Source organism: Nakaseomyces bracarensis (assembly GCF_045282275.1).
Source record: "Nakaseomyces bracarensis strain CBM3 chromosome Unknown Scaff13_0, whole genome shotgun sequence".
Taxonomy (NCBI): Eukaryota; Fungi; Ascomycota; class Saccharomycetes; order Saccharomycetales; family Saccharomycetaceae; genus Nakaseomyces; species Nakaseomyces bracarensis.
The window spans coordinates 1,320,367-1,343,831 of NW_027263959.1; the positions used below are offsets into that span (position 1 = coordinate 1,320,367).

Genomic DNA, 23,465 nt, shown 5'->3' on the forward strand with positions numbered 1-23,465 from the left:
TTAGTGCTGTTTAAATAGGTAAAACATACATAATAGGTAAAACGTAAGTTGTTTTGGATAAATTAATTTTTGCTAACGACTGTGTCCTTAGTCTAAGTAGCAGAACTCCAATTCTTTTACTAATACGAATAACATTTTAAAGGAAGTATGTGTCTGGCATTGGTTTCTAAAGAACTTTGATAACTTCAACAGACAGAATTATTGGAATTATGATTTAAACATTGAATTTGTAATTTTGAATTAACACATGTGATTTATTTCGTGTGTCAGTACTATTGAATGGAATAGCTTTTGAAAGCCAAGTTTTCACAGTTCGAACCCTGAATGGGATAGACGCGAAAATAAAACAGATAGTAGTGATATAATGAGATGTATTGAATAAGGTTATATCAGGAGCAGCATATTGTATATAGAAGCCCTAATATATCGAAGATATTACTAAAATTAATCATTTGATATGACTCAAAGTCACGCTACTAATACTACTAAAGATGGTAGTGGTAAAAGTGATCAAGGTTACCAATCTGAATCCGGCTATTCAATTGTAAGGGAAGGATCTGAGAATCAGGAGCAGAGTCATGAACCTGAAGAATTTGACGAGCAGGAAGAAGAAATGTACCAAAACTTAGATGGATTAAGGGAGATGCTTGAATCTGATAAAGGTAATAACAGACAATTTGCTCTTAACGATCATGATTATGATGGACCAAGATCTGATGGGGAAGATTCGCTCTTAGCAGTCTTCACAGATGTTGAAGATATGCTTGATGAAGATGAAGATGAAGAAGGTGATTTTATGGATGCAATTAGAGAAGCTCATAACTTTAAAGTAAAAAGAAAAAAGAATAAGAAAAAAGGTAAGAAAAAAGCTTTGGCTAGAGTTAAAACTGTTGATCCAGAAGTAGCACAACTAATTTCCCAAGCAAATGAAGCCTTTGTAGAGCAGAATCTACAAGTAGCAGAACAATTATTTAATGAAGTTATTAAAAAGGATCCTAGAAATTTTGCAGCGTATGAAACACTTGGTGACATTTATCAACTTCAGGGTCGTATGAATGATTGTTGTAATTCTTGGTTTCTTGCAGCACATTTAAATTCATCAGATTGGGAATTTTGGAAGATTGTTGCAATTCTTTCACAGGATTTAGGACATATTAGGCAGGCTATCTATTGTTATTCGCGAGTAATTCATCTTAACAAAGAGGAATGGGAATGTGTTTACAGAAGAGCACTATTATATAAGCAAACGGGACAGATAGCAAGAGCCTTGGATGGTTTTCAAAAATTGCATTCTAGGAATCCATGGGATGGAAATATATTAAAAGAACTCGCAGTGTTATATGTCGATTATAATAAGGCCGATAAAGCTATTGAACTCTACACTAAAAATTTTGAATTGAATGTTAAAAGACGGGAAGCCATTTTAAGAGCATCAGAAAACGTATTTGATTCCTCGGATGAAGAAGAGGAGGTGATAAAAGATGATGATGATAATGATTCTAGCAGCCATGAAATTGATGATGAAGAGATGATGGATTTACAAGATCCAGAAGAACAACAATTATATCCAGGAGTTGATTTAACAAGAATAAATAGGAAGTACAAATGTGTTCTTTTTGATTGGTCGTCTTTGAATATTCTGGCAGAATTGTATCTGAAAAGTAATCATAAACGTGAAGATAGCATAGCAACTATCAAACGGTGTGCTCGTTGGATCCAACATAGGGAGGATCAGATATTCTGGGAAGATGTTATTGATGACTCCGAATTTGATGATAGGCGCCTTAAAAACGCTAGGTATGATTCACTCCCTAGTCTCGAAAAAGAAAAATCGTATTCCATGCCTATCGATATTAGAATACGATTGGGTCTGCTTCAATTAAAAAATGATAATGTGATGGAGTCATTAAACCACTTTCAATTTCTTTATGATGAGTCTTTGGCTGATGTGACTGATTTATACTTTGAAGTTGGTAATGCCTTAACTAAGGCAGAAAAATTTAAAGAGGCTATCGATTTCTTCTCACCACTTGTTTCCAGCGAAGAATGGTCTATTATTAATATGTATGAACCATTAACGAGATGTTATAAAGAGATTGAGGACTATGAAATGGCTAGGTTTTATGGTGAAAAGGTTCTGGAGTTGAAGCCAGATGACATGGAAGCCAAATTAAATTTGGCAGAAATTTGTTATTACCTAAATGATAAAACTATCTTTAAAGAATTGTTGGTTGATGTTATAGAAGGAAGAAAACGTCAGGCTGAGGAACTCTACGATCAAAACAAAAAAACCATTAAACCTGCCGCTGGATCTTCAAATGACACAAGAAAGGATAAAAATGTTTCAGAAAAACCTTTACTAGAGGACAGTAAATATAGGGTATTCAATCCAAAGAAAAAAAGAACGCCCTTAGACGCAGAAAGGGAGAGGCTTGATCGAGAGAAAAAGATGAGATCAAAGGTCATAAAAAAGTATGAAACTATTCATAAATACAAAGAAGGGATGTTAATGGGATCTGAGGAGGATACTGGTAAATGGATAGATACAGTTTCTGAATTGATTGATATATTTTCGAGTGTTAAGAACTTTTTTGCTAAAAGTAGATCAAAACGGTTTGTTGGTATTATAAAGCGGACGAAGAAGTTTACAACCCCTATTGATTATAAAATTGAGCAACTTTCGAAATTAGTAGAAGGAGAAAATTTTGTTAGTGATCTCCCAGTTCTGGAAGAGAGAGTAATATTATCGTCTACAACAGAATTAAGAGGTTTATCATACGATCAATGGTTTGAGCTATTTATGGAGCTATCCTTAGCGATAACTAAATACCAAAGCGTTGAAGACGGTTTAAGTGTAATAGAAACAGCACAAGAAGTTAATGTCTTCTTTCAAGATTCCGAACGTGCAAAAATTATGAAATTTGTTAAGCTGGCAATCCTTCTTGAAAACAGGAATGAAGCAGAACTAACAGAATCTCTTAGAAGTTTATTAAATCAATTCCAATTTAACAGGAAAGTTCTGCAAGTATTTATGTATTCTTTAGCACATGGTCAAGATGCTCTAAATATCCTCAGTTCCACTGTTCAACAAAAGTTTTTTCTAAGACAATTAAAGGCTTTTGATAGTATCAGATATGATACTCACGTTACAGGGCAAGCTTCCTTAACGAATAAAGAAGTGAATAACCCAGATAAAAAGATTTCTCCTTATTTATACTACATTTATGCTGTATTATTATACAGTAGTAGAGGTTTCCTATCAGCACTTCAATATTTATCCTTTTTAGAAAAAGAAATTCCGAATGATCCTATGGTAAACTTACTCATGGGTCTTGCACACATGCACCGTTCAATGCAGAGATTGACAGCTAATAGGCATTTCCAACTACTTCATGGGTTAAGATATCTGTACCGTTACTATGACATTAGAAGATCTATGTATACTGAAAAGGAGAAACAAGAAGCTGATTATAACATGGGAAGAGCATACCACTTGATTGGATTAGTTTCAATAGCAGTAGATTATTATACAAAGGTGCTAGAAAACTATGAAAGCACTGCTCTGAAAAAACACGCTGCATATAACAGTATATTAATCTACCAGGAAAGTGGTAACATGGAACTCGCTAATAGTCTAATGGAAAGATACCTGTCTATATAGATTGTAAAATTATATCTTTGTTTATTTATTTTTAATTGAGTGAATGGCAATTTTCAAAGAACTAACCTTTTAGACCCTACGAAAAATAAATTGAAGATATGATAGATACTCGAAAACATTTTATCCATTTACTTTTAATGTTTTGTCGACAAATGGTCACAATGGAGTGTTTGTACCGTAACACCAATGGATGAAAAAGAGCCGAAAGAAAAAATAAATCAACAAAAGGTCACATGACAGCTATATTTTTAGAAGCCAGCGACTCAGGAAGTACAATTCATTATTGTTAATCTATCAAAAACTAACAAAAAAAATAACAACTCAGCGGCTATTCAAAGTATTTGGTGTATTGGTTTCATGGACATAATGAAACCAGTAAAAATTCCCCTAAATCATCTCACCACTTCCTCCCCTATAAAAAAACAAATAATAAAGATTACTACAAAGACGGACCTAAGTACAGTGAGAGATATTATGGTTTATTTTGTGAAACTTCACAAATTCCCGTTTATTCCAATAATTACGTCATCCAAGAAAAAAGCTTTTTTTTATTTCCATTACTAAGTAAAAAATGACGTATTTTTCTGACAAGTATGAATTAAAAAAAACATAAACAAACATATAAAAAAAAATTTATATGCCCGTCTTTTGTGCGGTTGCCCCAAATTTATTTTTTATTTATTTTTTAGATAAAAAAGAAAGAAAGGGGCCTGCACCGATTACTTAAACAGTGAAACCCGATTTATCTCGAGGGAAATGTAAGAATAAAACTTTGAGATCTCTCCTGCATTTAGAGAGGAAAAATAAAAAAAAGAAAGAAATTAAGAAGTATCTGAAGGTTCTGTCAATAAGAACAATACAAAAAAAAAACGAAAATCAATTTTTTTTCTTAAAAATTTTCTATTGGGTATGGAATTACCGTGCGCTCTTTTAAGTACCGTAGTGCGGCAGAAGTTCAGCACTAAGAATATTTCGTAGTAATATACTAATTAGATCTAAAAAACATTAAGATATTTTTTTGGTGATATTTTCTATTCCTTTAATTGGCATAGAAATTGAGGGAGGGGAGTCTAAACTATTTTGTCAAGACAATTGCCCTAAGACTATACAAGCAAATACTTTTGGACTGCGTATAAACCACACACAATATATTCAATTTTACTGATACGAATTGAAAGATTTGTCGTATGCTCGAATTTTCTTCATATTGATAAAAAAGCCCAACCAGAAAGGAAAAAAAACCAGAAAAAAAAAAGTAAACATAAACAAAAGAAATTATTAAAACAATTTATGCCCATATGGGCACCAGTTACAAAAAGAAAAAAGAGTTCACCACGATGAATTCTTAGATCAAATAACTATTTAAATGTAAAGCCGAGGCTATTTATATCAACTCTGAGGACAGAAACGGCTGTAGAGAGCTTGAATAGTAAGAGATCCGTAATGGCGTAATACCTTTTTTTATTTATTTATTTAATTTTTTTAAATCCGATTCATCTTATTTCTCCGTACAGCTGTTCCTTAGTATATTTTTATAAAAGAAGATCAAAAACTTTTACCAAAAAAACTCCAAGAAATCACCTAGAACTGGTTTTTTCTTTGATTTCTTTTCAATGATAGTAACGTTTAAATTTGAATCCTTGTAATAATATAAAAGTGTACCACAAATGATTTATGTCAACTGACGTTCGTAAATTTCTGGTTCCTTCAACATAAGTGTTAATTTAAATCGAATTAATTAATTGTAGTTTTTTTTTCAATAGCTAAAGGTTTTTTCTTTCTTACTTCATTCTTGATTCAAATTTAACTACTATCATATTTATATAAAAAACCCACAGATTAAAGAAACAACGACAACAACGAGGCATACAATTTCTATCCAGTTAATTAACTAATAGGAGCCACACAAACCAATACAAATTAAAAATACAAACTATTTTAAAAAAGCAACAACATCATACGAACTACACATTTCCATTTACAACTATGCTCTCTATACTGTTAAAAATTGCAGTATTCGCAATTTATGCACAAGCTATTGTTTATGATGAGAGGGAGGAAGTTCCTAGTAAAGTGTTATATATTCCTTCTTCTCTGATTCCAAGTTATTCGAAACTCGTAGCTTCACAGTCCTCTTCGGGTCAAGATAACGAATCTTCTGACTTATCAGAATTTCTGAATGGACAAGATATGAAGACTACAAACATAGCAGTACCATTACCAGTTTCATCTCAAACTGATGCTGTTACTACCCCATCTACTGAAAAATCAATCACCTCTTTCTATTCACCATCTTTGTCTTCAACATCTTCATTGTCTAGCACATCTGCATCTAATGAGAGAACTAATGGTGTCATTGCCGGCCTGTCACCAGTGTCTGCTACATCCCCAAGTTTGGAATCCTCTTCCGTTTCATCAGCTTCAGCATCAACACTAAGTTCTACAAAGACTTTATCGGCTATGGGCTCCTCTTTGGCCGCACCTTCATTACTGCTTACTGCATTACTCTCGTTATTAATTTAAAAACTTGGGATATCTATCATTACTACAAACAAACACATGCAAAAAAAATTTAAAAACAAACATACAATTAGAATCACTACCTCTTCTGCGTTCATTAATACAGTTAATCATCTCATATCTATCTGAAGAAAGATTTTTTTTTTCCATAAACAAAAAATTGTAATTTTATTCCTTTAGCATTTGCATCACACAATTATGCTTTCTATCTTTCTATTTTAATGTTTCTATATTGTTATTAAGCATTATTTTTATTCAGAACATTTTTTGGTACATACTTATAATAAAATGAATATGAATTATATACAACAATAAATGCATTTCAAAACAAAAAGAAAAATATCATAAATAAATTACGCTGCATTTTGTAATATCTACTTTTGAACTCTTAATTTTTTTTTAACAACTGAATAATATTGCAACATCAACAATTAGATGTTGTCATGGCACTTTTATAATACATCTTCCTCTAAAGGAATTAAAAAGCTCATCACCTCCCCTAAAAATCATAAAAATTTCTTTTTTTTCTATTTAAAATTGAAAATTATTAATAAAAAGCTTATTGTACACCTAAAATAGCAAAATTCATATCTATACTGCTTCAATTGTGAAGTATATGAGGTTTTAGTAATGTTGTTAAGAATATTTCCTAATATTTCTTAGTCATTTTAACACTTCCTCATAATATTATATGTATACATTTATACTACATTCCTCTCAATAATAAAAAAAAATGAACAAAAGGAATATTCTAAGCTCTTTTATCCTATATCTAGTGAAAAAGATATAAATAGTTCAATGTATTAAAATTTAGGCTGTCCAAAATTTAAAGCAGCTCCTTTTCAGTCTTCCGATGGTTTGATTAAGAAGTCTCTATACATCAAAACCATTTTAATTTTTCATCAGCTATGAAATTAATAGTGACTCTTTTATTATTATTACACTATTGTATCGGAAATGATTTGGAAGCAAAATCAAAGGCGGCTGAAGCAGATCTTTTGTTCCTGGTTTTATTCTTCCAAGACTTTGAAAAACAGATGCCTGAATATACATCATATATGATTCAAAACCATCTAACATTTCCGCAAGATGTGGCTGATTACTATAATCATCTAGCCTTTTTACCAAGTACTGCTGACCTGGAGTCAGACATTATTAGGTATTTCCCGTTTACCCCATTTCAAACTTTTGTAACAGCTTTTCCATGGTATACATCGATATTATCGAAAGCAGGAAAACCTCGTATGTACCTGCCAGAGGATTTCATTACACAAGCAGAGGCAGAACAGACTACAAGTATATCGACAGTATCGAATAATAATACCGCAAAACCATCAAATACGGGGAGTACGAATAAAGCTTCTAAGCTAATTATACCATTAGGTAGCGTTTGCTTTTTGGTGAATATAGTATTACTCTAAATACTGATATATATAGTGTGTATCGCTCAATTTTCAAATGAATAGTTATCGAAATGATAAAATTGAAAAGTTGTAGAACATTATCTGTGTATCTAATCCTAAACATCCCGCATTGAAATATAAGCTTAAAGCTTTAAAATTGTACATAAGTCAACTTTTAAGGAGCCGAAGGGCGAGGAAAAGATTGAAGATATCGGACGTATTAAGCAAAAAGGGTAAAGATATAACAGTTCTAATATATAGTAAGAGAGTTCGGCTAATAAGTCAATTTACTTACAAATTTACCAGAAGGCCTCCTTTTATCACTATTGTTTTTTTGAGAAGATTTATACCTGCATTAAAAATAAGTTAGGAGATAACAATGCATCTATGGCCAGTATCGCCTCCACAGAGATTCAATATTCCTGATAGGGAAACCGAAAGAGAAAATCTCGATAACGATACTGACATATTAGCCACCATCCCTCTGCCGCATTCCAATGTAGTCATTATGATTACAGCTACCAGGGCCCTAGTTTATAATTTCAAACCATTCGCACTTGTTGCAGCCCATGAAAGAACGAAAGAGTCATTAGAGGAATTAGGATATAATAAAAGATTAGTACCATCAATTGCTTTCAAAGATAGGGTAAAAGGTGTCAGTGATAACAAACCGCCATCTTATATGTCATGGTACCAAGGCAAGCTAGTTTTTTATCTAATAACAGATAAGAACTACGCTTTAGCATATCAAGTGTTAAGAAATTCAACTAGTGAGTCGATATTCAAGGACTACGGTATACCGATAATTAACGTTTCTCAAATAAATGAGTTTGAGTCTGCGGCTTATGATGCAAATCTGGATGATGACACATTGACTGTTTTCGATAAGAATAAAAGTTCTAAGGTTATCCAAAACGGGTTTATATTGAATAAGGAGAAAGGCATATTGCAATTTTTATCTTCTAAGGATGAGGATATTAATGAATTACCTGTGAAGAAGTTGGAACTACGCTTAAAGGTAGTATTTAAATTCGAATTCGACATTGTAGACTTTTTAGGTTTTAAGCAATTTATCAATGATAATGATCGGAAATATGAAGAGAGCATTCTAGTTCTATTTCCTGATAAGGTACAATTATTAAGATTGGTAGATTTCAAGTTCAACAGTGCCACACTGGTAGATATAACGGATGGGAAAAAGATGTGTACTTGTAATGGCAAGTTTTATGTTATTTCTCAAGATCCAATAAATTTCCATTGCACAATATACCAAGTAAACCTTGAAGAAAAAACAATAGAATTTCAATTAACGAAAGAAATTGCTGATACTTTTGTTAACGTTATTACTATGAGCACGAAGATAATATTAGTCGCAAAGAACTCTCTACATTACTTCTGTACAGAACGGGAAGAATTTATCTTCGAAAAAAAGCTCCAATATAATATTAAATTATGCAAAAGTTTGAGTGACTCTTGTTTCATCATTATATCAGAGGCTAATAACGTATATTTCTTCAGTAAGTTCGGTAACAAACTCTTCTCTTCGATATCTGATGATGACCTTTCCCCGACTGCAAAAACTGATGATATTAATTTCTCAGATTTGATGTATATCGATAAAACGCTTGTTATTACATCTCATTCTGGTGAATATCATATATGGCATCTGTGGCTAGAGTACCAACAATCTAACTTTGATTATAGAGTCCCCAAGGTTTCGGTTGTAGCGAATAATAATAATGATATACAATTTTATTCATCTTCAGGCGATTCGCCATTGAATAGAACGATGTTACAAACCATAAAACTACCAACTAAATCATTGAATAACAGTATATCTCAAATTAAAATCAATACTAACTTAAAAATGGTGGCTATCAATATTTCTAACAAGAGTACTCTTTTAATCCAGAATTTAGAAACTAATTTATGGTATCAATTTAATGACTGTGATATAATTGATATGAATTGGATAGCTAGTAATTACTTAGTATGCTTCATGAAAGAGTATAATTCTGATACTTTCTTATTAAAATGTTTTAATATTCCTCTTCAAAAGCTGGATAATTTTGAATTGGATGATATAGTGACCTGGGAATATGAAATCCCTGAAACGATGGAGATAACCAACTTCTTCGTCAATACTCACTATAAGTATAAATATTTGAAAATGAAAAATAGAGAATTGGAAGAAAGTGAACTGCCATCATCTGAGAGATATTTCAAGACTGCCGAAATATTTCTCGTTACTAATTCTGAGATTTTGGTGTTTGATGTGATATCGAGAGTACTACAGATGGGATTCAATACCATTGTTAACGTGCATAAGTATACAACTCTAAAGATCCCTGAAGCTATTTGTTCTAAGGGAATCCAGTGGATAACTTCTCTCAAAGATGGTTACCTATTCCATTCTGCGGATATGATCTATAAAGTTGCAAAACTGTCTGATGGTACCTTTCAAAGCACCCAGCTAATAAAGAATGTCGACAAATTAATAGATGTTGTGAAGCAAGATATCTTTTTGGTTCAAGAGGATCAATTTATTATTTATAATCTAGGCAACTTATGGGATGAACAGGATCCCACTCTATCATTCCCAGTTGATGAAGATAACTATCCTGTTTGTATATCTGCTGATGCCGCAATTCTCCAATCCCAGACTTGTATATTCAATTCTTGCTTCTCAAAACTCATTGTTAAAAATACTAGTCATCTAGACAAACTAATTCAGAAAAAAATTGAAGCTGGAGTTGAATTAGAGGAGATAAGCCACCAATACTCAAGTTTAAGACACTATAAGTTCGCCTTGGAGAAGATATTATCGCTAAAACTCATGGAAGGACAACCAATAGATAGGGTACTTGACCTAATAATGCTACTTAACGAGAAGCCGTTATCCCATGGCAAAATTTCCAGGTATAGTGACATGTTGGAGATAGTATCGAATTGTTTACGGAAGAGTGAAATGAGAAATTGGAAAACATTGTTCGATGGCTTAAAGTTGTCCCCAAGAGAACTTCTAGCAATCTGTATAGAACACGAAGAAGCAAAAATGTTAGGTGTGCTTTTACTAGTATTCCTGAACTTTGGTGAAGGTGATGTTCTAGAAAATATTCAAGAAGAAGAGAGTGATACAGCTGAGTTTCAAAACGCCACTATGGATGACGTATTAAAGGATGAAGAACTGATGCTAAATGTTTGCCGCTTACTGGTGAATTCGGCAGCAAAAGAAACAAATTATTCAAGAGCTACAGAGGCATGGGATCTCTGCCTACAACTATTAAGGCTTCTAAAGGCCCTAGATAAGGAAAACAATACGGACCTTTTGGCAAAAGCTTCAGTTATCTTAGCAAAGTAAACCATTTTTTTGTTTTTTTTTTTGTCTTTCTGTATTTAGTTTTTTTATTTTTAATTGCATGAAAAATATGGATCCGGTAATGTATATGTTAATACTGTAATAATGTCTCAAAGTATTTAGCATCTATCGACCTGTAATATAGTTAAGGCAGTCACATGACCATATTTACTCAATAAGTCATGTGACACCTGTCCAATCAGGTGTAAGAGCAGTCCTTGCGATTCCTTTTATAGTCATAATACTTACAAAGTGATGCACATCGCAACAATGGATCTTATTTGCCGGGTAAGAGCTTTTGCTTGGTGCTACGCATGTTCTATGTAATATGGGAATCTAGGAGGGTAACAAGATTAGGGAAAGAAAAGAACTAACCGATAAATCCCTACATAGTCTTTATACTATTTCATTCTGGCTAATAATGTCCCTTTATCCTTCGGCAGGCGGATTAACCGGTTGTATTGTGAATATCAATCTTTTTTTTTTTGTTCACTTTCTCGAAGGGGTATACAAGGGCTTTTTTTTCATTGGTACACAGAAGGGGACATAGGGCTCGATTGCCTGGTTCACACCAAATGATTGTTCATCGCCCAATGAATGGGAAGAAGACATGCATTTCTTACCTTTTCCCCCATTAGCACGAATGGCCTATTACTATGTTTTTTCTATTTTTTTTTTACTGACAGACTTGAATATAAATTTAAGATAGAATAACTAGTTTTTTTTTCCCTTGTTTTATATTCAATCATTTGCGTGCTTCTTTTAAATAATTAAATCTACTTATCGGTGTCCATTATACTTATTCTTTGTTTTTATTTCTGATTTACTTTTAGGAACTAGATTCTTCATAACGGCAACACAAATACTAATATAAAACAATAGAAAAAAAAATGTCAGATAGTCCATTACACACAGTCGGTTTCGACCCAAGATTCCCAAACCAAAACCAAACTAGACACTGCTGGCAGGCATATGTGGACTACCACAAGTGTATCAATTTGAAAGGTGAGGACTTCGCTCCATGCAAAGTGTTCTGGAAGACTTACTCTTCTCTATGCCCAGTTGATTGGGTCGAGAAGTGGGATGACCAAAGAGAAAAGGGTATCTTTGCTGGTGATATCAGTGCTGAGGATGATAAATGAATTGGGTTTCTTTGATACTTCAATTCTTTTTTTGATCATACTATAAACAATACAAATTATAAAAAAAAATTGTGGTAAACACTTCCATCCATAGGGAAAAAAATTTAAATTGATACAATAATTTCAATCTACAACATGAAAGTTTTTACAAAAGAACTTGAATGAATGTTTCTTTTTTTAAAAACAAGGTCTCTTATTTTATTGATAGTATTCAACGTTTAACCTTTTTCTATAATACTCCACTAACTCTGATGAGAGTGGAAGAATGAAAAAACAAAAAAATAACAAAAAATCACAAAAATTACAAATATACGAAGCAATATCGATTTGCCCAAGAATTATATTTTCTTTTATTCTATATTCAACATTATAATCATTATCTTTCTATTATTTGACATAAAGAAAACTCATGTCTAATATTATTTATTCTTTTAACTATCAGAAAAAATATATATTTCAATATAAAAAATTAATACCTAACATTAACATTCTGGATGTAACCTCTCTTAGCTCATTTCTTGCACATTAGATATTAGGAAGGTCCGTAAGTACTTGCTGGTAACCTCTTTGATCGCTTAATAGACTGCATAACTTTTAATTGGGCACATGGCGCAGTTGGTAGCGCGCTTCCCTTGCAAGGAAGAGGTCATCGGTTCGATTCCGGTTGCGTCCATTTATTACTTTTTTAAAAACTCATCTATTTGAATTCTGTCAAACTGCTTAAATTCGAAAGAACCTTTATAGTATAACTCACTGCATAAAAATTTCTATTTTTAATGTGTATTTTGACATAGCTCATTGATAAATCATATCATTTTGACACCATAATTATCCAATGATAAAAGTAAGGTTAATCATTGCAAAGAAATAAGTGGGAAGCAAAATATCATATGACAAAAAAAACTTTGAAGGTAGTGAAGCATTGCAGCAATTATATTTCAAATGAAAGATATCTTTAATATTTGTTATTTGATCTGAGTAGTAAAACATAATTATTGTCGAGAAGGCCTTATAGCATATCAGTAAATTACAATACCATGGCAATACATGAGATAGATGCAGATTCAAAATGGAAAATATTATCTAGTTCTTTTATCATTGGCCCTATGGCTGCTGTTAAAGAGTTGATAGATAACAGTGTTGATGGGAATGCAAAGAATATTTATATCAGTATCGATGCAAAAACAGGAGGATGTGATTACATATCGGTTAGAGATGACGGTGACGGGGTTGCTACGATAGATAGAGAATTGATGTGCTTAAATCATACCACATCAAAGATTACAAATATCAGTGATTTATCTTCTGTATCAACGTTGGGTTTTAGAGGTGAAGCGTTATTTCTACTCGCTAATCTTTCTTGTGAGGTTGGAAGAATGGAGATCAAAACGAAATGTAGCGATGAGAAACTTGGTGAGAGGTGGTTTCTCAATAGAAATGGATCAATTAAAGAAGAAACAAAAAAAAAGGTACCGTGCCCTACGGGGACCACTGTAACTATATGGAATCTGTTAGGTGGGTTAAAGTCAAGATATATTGAAAACTCAAAACGTGCGCGTAAAATCATTGATGAATTCAAGTTACTTCTATCCCATTATGTGTTGAATTTCGAGACTATACGATTCAGCTTAGAACTAGTAGCACTTAATAAAAACGGTAGTGTAGCGAGCAGCCAACTCCAACATTCAATAGCGTCTAGATTGACAAAAGTCCGCACGCTTTCCCTGATAAATAAGCTGAGGAAACCGATAAGTGTTAATTTCGTACAGTTCACTGACCTTGAGATCACTGACAACATAAAACTTGAGATTATCCTGCCAACTATGTCACCTGAATCAGATGTTGTAAATATAAAACACAAGATGAAATTTCTGTCTGTGAATAATAGAGCTTTATCCAAAAATTTAGCCTTCGGAAAAGTATTCGATAAGATGATAAACTCTATCTACAAAGAATTACAGCTTTTTGAACCTAACATTTGGTATGTGAACATTAAATGCGCGACTCAACTAGTCGATGTTAACATTGAACCTGAAAAAAATGATATTTTGTTTAATGATGAAGCAGCTACTTTAAATAAGATGAAAGAAATAATTGAGATGTTCCTCAGAGAGACACTGAATATCAATCCTGAGAATTCCGCTGTTAATGCTCCTTCTCTTCATGAAATGAGGCTAGATTCACAAGCGGAAGATCAATCCCCAATGATCATAACAATTCTGGATGATGAAGCTAAACCTGAGGAGAGAGCCGATAGTGACTTACACAAATCTGAGGCTGACAAGCTGGAAAACCATAATAATACAGCAGTAGATAATAACATACCCTTGGGGAAGGGAACTAAATTTTCTTTTGAAGACCAGGCTGATGTAACATTACTATGTGATGGAACAAATGAAGAACTGGTACAGCTTTTCGAGAAAGAGGAGAAACTAATAGGTCTCGAGAGTAATTACGATACGATCACCGTTAATACTACTAGTAATACCTCTAGTGTGCCATCATCTAATACAAGGTCAGTTCAAAGGGATCGTCCAGACTATTCACAAGAGTTACACGTAGAGGGGGATTTTATTGACGATATGGAAGATTATGAGAGCACACAGGATAGGAATACACAGGATAGGAATACACAGGATAGAAATACACAGGATAGGAATACACAGGATAGGAATACACAGGATAGGAATACACAGGATAGGAACACACAGGATAGGAATACACAGGATAGGAATACACAGGACGGAAGTACATTGCTCAGAAACAGACATGAAAGAATCGCAAAAAACATCTCAACAGAATCTTTAACTCCCGATAGAGAATATGAACCATATCTACAGCCTTCAACTAGAAAAATATGTTCAGAGACCCCGGCATCACAGGAGTCCAAGCTACTACCCATATCAGGTCATATCAAGAGAGCTCCATTAAGCAAAAGTTTATTAGATAGCCCAATCAAGAAACGTAATAACCGACGAACTATAGCTATGTTTTCTGAATATACTAACAATCTAGCTACTAGATGTACTTATCACTTTACAAGAAGCCCTTTAGAAGATGATCAACAGGCCATAGATGTATGGGCCACAACTAAAGCTAATAAATTTGAAGTAATAGTCACAGAAACACCAGAGGGATGGCGTAAACTTACTAAATAGCAATGCCTCCTATCTAGTTAATATTCACTATCTATACTCCAAAACACTTGGTATTTTCCAAAGTAATCAAAATATTACGCGACTATTATCCAAAAAAATGACGCGTATCAATTACTAATTACTGTTTACCAATATCCTATTATGGATGTGTCATTGAACTGTAAACTGCACCCGGATTAGGGTAACCTCTACCAAAAAGAAAGAAAGAATGTCACATCCACGTCAGCACCGATTCTACAGATAAGGGTCTAGTTTTTTTTATCAGATTCTGTTAACTCAGAATATTGCGCAGTGAATTCCTTCTTGATCAGCATATTTCAATATAAAAATGTAGCGAAGAGGAATAAAAAGAAAGAAAATAAATGAAAGGTACGAGCCGTCGGTGCTTCCAAGTTTTGTTGTTGTTATGAGTCTCAGAAAACCCTGCAGCTCGATCGTATTTTAGATTAGTATAATTTACAAGGGTACCATCTCTGGATGAATGAGAAAATATCTCGATGTGGGAGCTCTACAGGCGATTAGAGCAATGGTGAAAAAAAATTAAAAAAAATAAAAGTTATCGAAAGGATGTGAGATGATGTGAAATAAGCATATTAAAGGTATTAATAATTCCAGACACCCTTTAAAAACGTTATAAGGTAGTGTACAAAGCTCTCGTAGTCATATAAGATATTTATACTACTGAATAGACTGGAAAAAACTACTACAGACAACTGAAAATTGAAGGTGGATTTTCCGAATAGAAATATATGGACAGAAGATAAAAGCTTATTACTCTAAGAAAAAAAAAAAACAGAAAAAGAAAACGTAAAGCTCAGTTAATAAGAACTCTCTTAATCTGTCATACACCTTTTATTTATTTAACGAGCACTAAAAATAAAATAAAACAGAATAAATCAACTACATATATAACCAGTTACTTCTTTAAAAATAAAGAACTAAAAGCAGATTATTAAAAAAGAAGGTTAAGGGGAATTAATATAAGACCAATAAATTGCAAGTACATATCAAGTGTACACTTAGTCATCTTTCTATTTTGAGGAAGAAAAAAAATAATTTTATTCTCATTTAAAACAATAAATTTTTTTTATTTTTTATTACAATAATAATATACAACAAAATAACAACAAAAGTTAAAACAAAAGAAGAAGAAATGTTACCTAAAACTATAGATATATTAAAGAAATTTGCCACATTTGTCGGGCCCGGTATAATGGTCAGTGTGGCGTACATGGATCCTGGTAATTATTCCACCAGTGTATCGGGTGGTGCCCAGTACAAATACAAGCTTCTATTCTCAGTTTTTGTATCTAACTTATTTGCAGTGCTATTACAATGTCTGTGTGTCAAGTTAGGAACTGTTACAGGGTATGATTTGGCTGAGAACTGTAGGAGGAACCTACCTAAAAAACTAAACTACGTCCTATATTTCTTTGCTGAAATCGCTATCATCGCCACTGACCTCGCTGAAGTTGTCGGTACAGCCATAGCGTTACAGATTCTGTTTCATATCCCTTTGACTACTGGTGTGATATTGACTGTCTTAGATGTCTTGATAATATTGATGTGTTACAGACCTGATGGTAACTCCATGAAGAAGGTCAGAATGTTCGAGTTGTTTGTCGGTACGTTAGTCATTTGCACAGTTGGCTGTTTCGTCTTAGAGTTGTTTAAGATTAGTGTTCCAGATAAAAGAGAATTATTTGGCGGATTCGCACCAAGTCCTATAATCTTCAAGGAAAAACAGGCGCTGTATATCTCTCTAGGTATTCTTGGTGCTACTGTTATGCCACATTCTTTATACTTGGGGTCATCTTTGGTGAAGCCAAGATTGAATGATTATGATATAAAGAAGTACGGTAAGGTAGGACCAAGACCAAGTTTGAGTGCTATTAAATATTCGTTGAACTACTCCTACGCCGAACTTATTATTTCTTTGTTTTTGATCGCTACTTTCGTAAATTCTGCTATCTTAATCGTTGCAGGTTCTACGTTGGCTGGTCAACCAGAAGCTGAGGATGCTGATTTACTTTCCATTTACAACTTACTAGTACACTACATATCACCTGCTGCAGGGCTTATCTTCGCTGCTGCTATGTTGTTTTCTGGTCAATCTGCTGGTATTATATGTACTTTGGCAGGTCAAATTGTCTCTGAAGGTTTCCTAGAATGGTCATTATCTCCATGGGCCACCAGGTTATGTACCAGGTTGATCGCCATAGTTCCATGCTTATTGGTAACGATGACTCTTGGTGAACGTGGTATATCTGATATTCTAAACTTTTCTCAGGTTGTCTTATCTTTGATTCTACCAATTGTATCAGCACCTCTGATTTACTTCACTGCAAATAGATCCTTAATGACTGTAGAGGATCATCACTTACATGAATCTGATGTTGATACCATTGATGAAACTACACCTCTAAACAACAAATCCAAGACAACTACTAAAGATTTCACTAACAGCAGACTACTCACTTGGACTGCTATTAGTGTGTGGGCTTTAATTGGGGGACTAAATTGTTACTTAGTCGGTTCCTGGTTAAATGGTGCCGATGTCCATTTCTGAATTAATTACCACATTAAAAAACAGTCAGCTTTTTTGATGTGAAGAGATTATTCTTTTTTTCTGCATAAATAACATTCATTATTTTATCTTTCATTTCACATTTTTGCTCTTTTTTATCATAAATTAATTAAAGTTACAAGTATAATAAGACTATATAAGTATTGCAATTATATCATAGCATCTTTTTCTTCCCTATTTAAAGTCATAAGGAGGCATTTACCTTTTGTACTTCTTTTTCTTCACTGGCTGGGTTCTAACAACAGGTATCGAACCATTATAATTAACTTGAATAATGGGAAATGAATTATGTCTCGAAAGATTCAGCTTTTCCTCTTTTTTAACAAGCATAATTTCTTTTAAGATCAAACGCGATTTAAAATATAACTTTCTTTCCTCTTCACTTGGCTCGCTAATCCTTTTCATAATACGTTTCGTTCTCAAATCATTAATACTTTTTATAGTCGAGTCCAAAAGATCATTGCATTTACCGTTCTTAATCATTTCTATATCTGATCTGTCCAGTTGGTTATTTGGCGACCAACCAAAAAGATTTTCGATTTTTATTGGTTTATTATCAAAATCACCCTTGTTGTCATCTTCCTTATCATTTTCTTTTGGTTCACCGATTTTTTCATTTTCTGATTTGATTTCACCAATATCAGCAGTTACCTCAATATCCTTTCCATTGCGACCTTCTAAATGTTTGATATCCTCACGCTTTTCGTTTTCAATAGATTCTCTTTTCTTCTTTAACTCTTGCAAATACCCAACTCTATAGAGCCAAATAATACCCTTTTTTGTAGATCCCAAAACTGTCCCGTTTTCGTTAAAGGCTGGTGCCCAAGAACTGAAATCATTGTACTTCAACCAAACTGTGGTAGGGAGAGCGTACCAATTAGGATGGAGAAAATTAGCCATCATTTCTGTTGGAGGAAGGGTAGGATCAGGAATCCCACTTGTATTAGCAGCCAAAAACCCTAGTCTTGGGGCTTCCTCAGAGACATTTGTCTGTGGTATGATTTTATTTATTTCAAAATTTGAGTTTGGAAGTTCATGTGGTCTATAATCTATCTCTGATCTTTCAATTATTGAAGAAAATAACTCCATATCCTTCGTGCTTATATGGTAGGTTTCCGTTACGGGCACTGTGTAATTTGTTGCAATTTTAATGAAGTCCGCACCGATTGCCTTCTCAAGCTCATTTTTATCCTTTCTTAACAGTTCATTCTCTTCCTCCTCCAATGGGGATTCATACACCAGTTGAGCACCTAGTTGATAAGCTTCTCGAAGAATGAGTTCTGTTGCAAACTTATAGAACTTATCAATCATTTGGTACTTTTTAGATCCTTGTGGATAATAATGTATTAGCATGATACATACTAGTTTCATGTCATGGTAAAGTTTATATAGACCACCGTTACTAGGATCATACTCATTGTTTTCGTGCCTTTCAGTAATAGTAGTCATTGGTAAATTATCCTCATTTTTTATACTTCCATCAACATCACTCCTCTGCTTCAAAAATTTTGTATAGGATTCAAATAACTTTAATGGGTCACTTTCATGAAACTTTGCAGGAAACTTTTCATCAAGAATTCCACATTTGGCACCCGCAACACGAAAGATCCTAAACAAATTGTTTATCAAATCATTTACAACATCTGGATTCTCTTGATTATCCGTCATACTCCTTTCACTTTTTATTAAGTCTGTGATTCTTTGTTCTCTTTTTGTTGATATATTCTGATGTTCGTTTATTTTATCTTTTGAAATAAGAATCGGAGTATTATCTTCGGTAGCGCAGTACTATAATATATGTACAATGGTTGAAAATCAAAGAAGCAGGAATATTTTGGATTAGATGTCTTTTATAGTTTAAATTCGATAACCTTTAATCGATGTATTCAATTTAGACATTCATTTTACGCAGCTTTTTTTTTTTGGTAAGGCTCGGTATTTTGACGTGCATCGTATTATATGACAAATATAAACAGAGCAACACGAAGATAACATAATTATATATTGTTGAGATAGTATTTATTGCTGGAACAGCATCTGAATTTCTTCAATTCTACGTTTACGTCTTTCATCTTCATCAGTATCCATAGCTTCTCCCAGTGTCCTTTTTCGTTCTTGGATTTTTAGCATTTTCTCTTCGATCGTACCTTCAACAATAAACCTGTACACTTTGACACTATTGGCTTGACCGATTCTATGTATTCTATCAATAGCTTGATCCTCCATGCTCGGTGACCACCAAGGATCCATCATAAAAGCATATGAGGCACAAGTCAGATTAAGACCCACACCACCAGCCTTCAGAGAAAGTAACAACACTTTTTGAGTACTGTAATCCTTAATCTTAAATTCTTCGAGTACTGAGGTTCTATCTTTCAAGGAAAGTCTACCATCAAACTTGTAAACTTTTAGCTTTTCTGGAGCAAATGTTTCCGATAACTGTTGCTCCAAGATATCTAGGTAGGATGAGAACTGTGAAAATACGACAACCTGTTCACCAGCAGAACGGTCTTGTAATTGTTGGAGATGTTTTAGTAAAGCATTTAGTTTGGATGGTCTATCATTTCTATCATAGTAAACAGGAATTTGGTGCCCTTCTTCTCCCTTTTCTAAGGTAAATAGTCTTTTCATGCTGAAATCACGTCTACAGTTGGGACACTTCTGTTCCAAACTTTTCTCCTTTTGAAATGAACCGTACTCTTCCAAACACTCTTTACAGAAAACATGTTCACATTCCGTAATGACAGCAACCGATGGATCAATAGGTTCGGTGGTACAAATAGAACATTCAAGTGGCGCCAATTGTCCGTCTATAATAAATTTCTTGGAAATATTAGAAGATACCGTAAGTAATTCATCGTCTGTGAATGCTGCCTCGTTAGACTGATCTTCATCGGATGGCAACAATGCATCAACATCAGTAGATTCGGCTATCAGCTTGTTATTCCCGGTTGCCAGATCTTCATCGTTTTCATCTAATGTTCCTAACAAAGAACTATCACAACAAACTTGTCGTAATCTCAAAATGTGGACCAGAATTGTCGAGTATTTCTTAAGCAGATCACCACTTAGTAAACCCGATTTGAAGGATTTTTCAGCTCGTTTTAATAATTCCTCATACACGAACTTTTGCTTTTTGTTGAATTGCAGCTTCTCAATTATAACTTCTTTTGGAGGTAATTCCACTAGTGGTTTACCGTTAACATCTTTCATTTGTTTAGTCCGCCTCAATACTACGGGCTCAATAATTGCATTGACAACATCAAAAGCCTGCTTGAAATTTCTATTTTCGAATGGAGTTGTGATAAACATTTTCCAATACCCTATCTGAGACCAAGGTTCAAGTTTTAGGAATTTAACTAAGGAATACAGGTCATCTAATTTGTTGATGATAGGAGTACCTGTTAAAACCCATTTATATTTAGCAGATAATCCAAATACCGCCTTTGAAGTTATAGTAGAACGATTCCTAATTGTGTGACCCTCATCCAATATTATTCGAAAAAATTCAATTGAGAATAATCCAGAGGAAGATGTACCATTAGGTTCGGTGTTAGTGTTCTTCGCAATTTTCGTCCATTCATTTTGTACAATACCATATGTTGTCAGTACCACAGTAGGTGGCTTTTTATTTTTGGTCAATAATACCTTCAGACTACTGACGTTACCACCATAATACAGTTCACATGTATAGTCAGAACAATTGTTAGCTCTAAGGAATTCATCTCTCCATTGAGTTAATAAAGACATTGGAACAATAATTAGAGTTGTCTTTGAAGCATATGCTTTCGTAGAATGGGAGATTTCTACGATATCTTCACTATCAGCGTTCAAATTCTCATCATTAAATAAATGTTGCTCTGTTTTCGAGTTGTCTGACGGCCTCATGAGTACAAGTGACAACGCCGAGATAGTTTTACCAAGCCCCATCTCATCAGATAAAATACCACCATTTTTGAAAGAATCCAAGGTAGGTTTTTTCAGAGAAAATTCACCAGTATAAAGATTACCATAAAAGAAAATGGAACTGATATCATATTCCTCCTGTTCACTAGATTTCTGCGCAGTCCAAGACATATTCTTTGGCCACATAAACTGCCTCCATAAAGGATTCAGTGCTGTATCATCATTACTTTCATTATCATAAACTTCATCAGTTTTCAATGCACCTTCTCTCTTAAGCATCCAGGTCAATCCTTGTTTTTGATATTTTCTTAGATTTAACTTTACCAAGGAATTTGGTGGTTCTGTCTCTTGAAGATTTTCAAGTTTCTTTGAGGATTGAGATGCACGATAAAAAGATGTCAATTGATTGACATCCATAGTTTCCTCTTGGTGTTGTGTTGCCGCTATATCTTCTGATTCTTGATATATATATTCCTGTAAGCTTTCTTCATCGTCCAAATCAACTACTTCAGTTTGATTAAAATTTTTTTCATATTGTTCTAGTGATTTATTCTCATCCTTCACCGGTTTCAATCGTATTTTATCAAATAACATGATGAGTGCCATTCTAACCGTACGATCTTCTAGTTCTTGATCAGTCTCAACAATAGCTCCAAACCTTTCTTTACGTGGCTTTTTATTCGCAAATGAATCTATGGTTTTGGCCGAGGGATCGAATAGTAAAGATGTTAAATAGCAATCTAACTGAACGATCACAGAATCCCCTATACTAAGTCGCTTATCCCCTGAGTATATCATCGTAGCTTCAAAGGATACCTCATCACGTAATAATAAAGGAAATGTTATACGCGCTATATCCTCAGGTACTCTACCAATTTCACGGTCATTATTAGAGCTAAAAACTTTCACAAATGCTGCCAATGCTGTCTTCTTCTTACTTAGTTGTTCGTATAGTTTACCGACTGACAAATGGTTGTTAGATCTTCTAATCAGTAAAGGTGAACCATACGGTATAGGTCTCATCGATGGCCTAGTAACCATTACTGTAACCTGTAGTGAACCGATAAATTTCTTCCATTCAACTTTCTTCTTTTGCATACTAGTATCGCCTGTAACCAAACCAGAAGAATGTTTCCTCTTATGGTGACCTGCTCCGAAGAAAGCTTTGATCTTATCCTCTTGACTCTTCGATTTCGGCACTGGGGAGGACTCTTCAACAATCTCAGAAACATCTTGAATACCTTGCGAAGATGCCTCAAGGGTTCTTTCAGCACTTAGTGGAGCTACCTTGGATGGTGACGACATCAGGATCTGGATATCATCCTGATGCTGATCGAAATACTCAGACAACGCCAAATCTAGTCCATCTTCTATATCCTTATATTTTTCACTCAAAGTATTAGCCAGATGTTGATCTATACTGGGAACAACGGCAATAAGTTGATCAATAAAAGTATTACCACTGTTATCATTAGCTTTCACCACTTCTTGCTCACCTGATATCATAATGCCCTCCTCATCACCTTGTTCCTGTGCATCAAAGAGGAACGAAGATTTATTAGCCAAGCTTAATTCTACAGACGAGTCCAGCTCATCTTTGAAGAACCGTTTCTTCTCATCACCTTCCATAATATATATACTTTGCTTCTGGTAATACAAAAACTTTCAGATAATAAATACCTCCTAAATAAATGTGCCCATGATTTAATAGTATGCTGGAAAAATAAATT

At 33.8% G+C, this 23,465-nt stretch overlaps 9 protein-coding genes across 9 annotated transcripts; 7 read left to right on the forward strand and 2 right to left on the reverse strand.

Moving 5' to 3' along the window:
- Positions 1–457: 457 nt before the first annotated feature.
- On the forward strand, positions 458–3,661 carry TFC4 (transcription factor TFIIIC subunit TFC4; the record flags this gene model as incomplete). The annotated part of the gene is made up of 1 exon (XM_071054780.1): positions 458–3,661. The coding sequence occupies one exon, from the start codon at positions 458–460 to the stop codon at positions 3,659–3,661; it is 3,204 nt and encodes a 1,067-aa protein (XP_070909473.1).
- Positions 3,662–5,647: 1,986 nt separating this feature from the next.
- On the forward strand, positions 5,648–6,184 carry RNJ42_04617 (uncharacterized protein; the record flags this gene model as incomplete). Its single annotated transcript, XM_071054781.1, has 1 exon — positions 5,648–6,184. The coding sequence occupies one exon, from the start codon at positions 5,648–5,650 to the stop codon at positions 6,182–6,184; it is 537 nt and encodes a 178-aa protein (XP_070909474.1).
- A 1,034-nt stretch (positions 6,185–7,218) lies between these two features.
- AFB1 (Afb1p) lies at positions 7,219–7,602 on the forward strand (the record flags this gene model as incomplete). The annotated part of the gene is made up of 1 exon (XM_071054782.1): positions 7,219–7,602. The coding sequence occupies one exon, from the start codon at positions 7,219–7,221 to the stop codon at positions 7,600–7,602; it is 384 nt and encodes a 127-aa protein (XP_070909475.1).
- Positions 7,603–7,963: 361 nt separating this feature from the next.
- RIC1 (Ric1p) lies at positions 7,964–10,945 on the forward strand (the record flags this gene model as incomplete). Its single annotated transcript, XM_071054783.1, has 1 exon — positions 7,964–10,945. One exon carries the CDS (start codon positions 7,964–7,966, stop codon positions 10,943–10,945), a length of 2,982 nt encoding a protein of 993 aa, XP_070909476.1.
- An 887-nt stretch (positions 10,946–11,832) lies between these two features.
- COX12 (cytochrome c oxidase subunit VIb) lies at positions 11,833–12,084 on the forward strand (the record flags this gene model as incomplete). The annotated part of the gene is made up of 1 exon (XM_071054784.1): positions 11,833–12,084. One exon carries the CDS (start codon positions 11,833–11,835, stop codon positions 12,082–12,084), a length of 252 nt encoding a protein of 83 aa, XP_070909477.1.
- A 1,037-nt stretch (positions 12,085–13,121) lies between these two features.
- On the forward strand, positions 13,122–15,242 carry MLH2 (mismatch repair protein MLH2; the record flags this gene model as incomplete). The annotated part of the gene is made up of 1 exon (XM_071054785.1): positions 13,122–15,242. The coding sequence occupies one exon, from the start codon at positions 13,122–13,124 to the stop codon at positions 15,240–15,242; it is 2,121 nt and encodes a 706-aa protein (XP_070909478.1).
- A 1,153-nt stretch (positions 15,243–16,395) lies between these two features.
- Positions 16,396–17,811, forward strand: SMF3 (putative divalent metal ion transporter SMF3; the record flags this gene model as incomplete). Its single annotated transcript, XM_071054786.1, has 1 exon — positions 16,396–17,811. The coding sequence occupies one exon, from the start codon at positions 16,396–16,398 to the stop codon at positions 17,809–17,811; it is 1,416 nt and encodes a 471-aa protein (XP_070909479.1).
- Positions 17,812–18,027: 216 nt separating this feature from the next.
- Positions 18,028–19,497, reverse strand: RSC58 (Rsc58p; the record flags this gene model as incomplete). Its single annotated transcript, XM_071054787.1, has 1 exon — positions 18,028–19,497. The coding sequence occupies one exon, from the start codon at positions 19,495–19,497 to the stop codon at positions 18,028–18,030; it is 1,470 nt and encodes a 489-aa protein (XP_070909480.1).
- A 351-nt stretch (positions 19,498–19,848) lies between these two features.
- Positions 19,849–23,364, reverse strand: RAD5 (DNA helicase RAD5; the record flags this gene model as incomplete). The annotated part of the gene is made up of 1 exon (XM_071054788.1): positions 19,849–23,364. One exon carries the CDS (start codon positions 23,362–23,364, stop codon positions 19,849–19,851), a length of 3,516 nt encoding a protein of 1,171 aa, XP_070909481.1.
- Between the last annotated feature and the right edge of the window lie 101 nt (positions 23,365–23,465).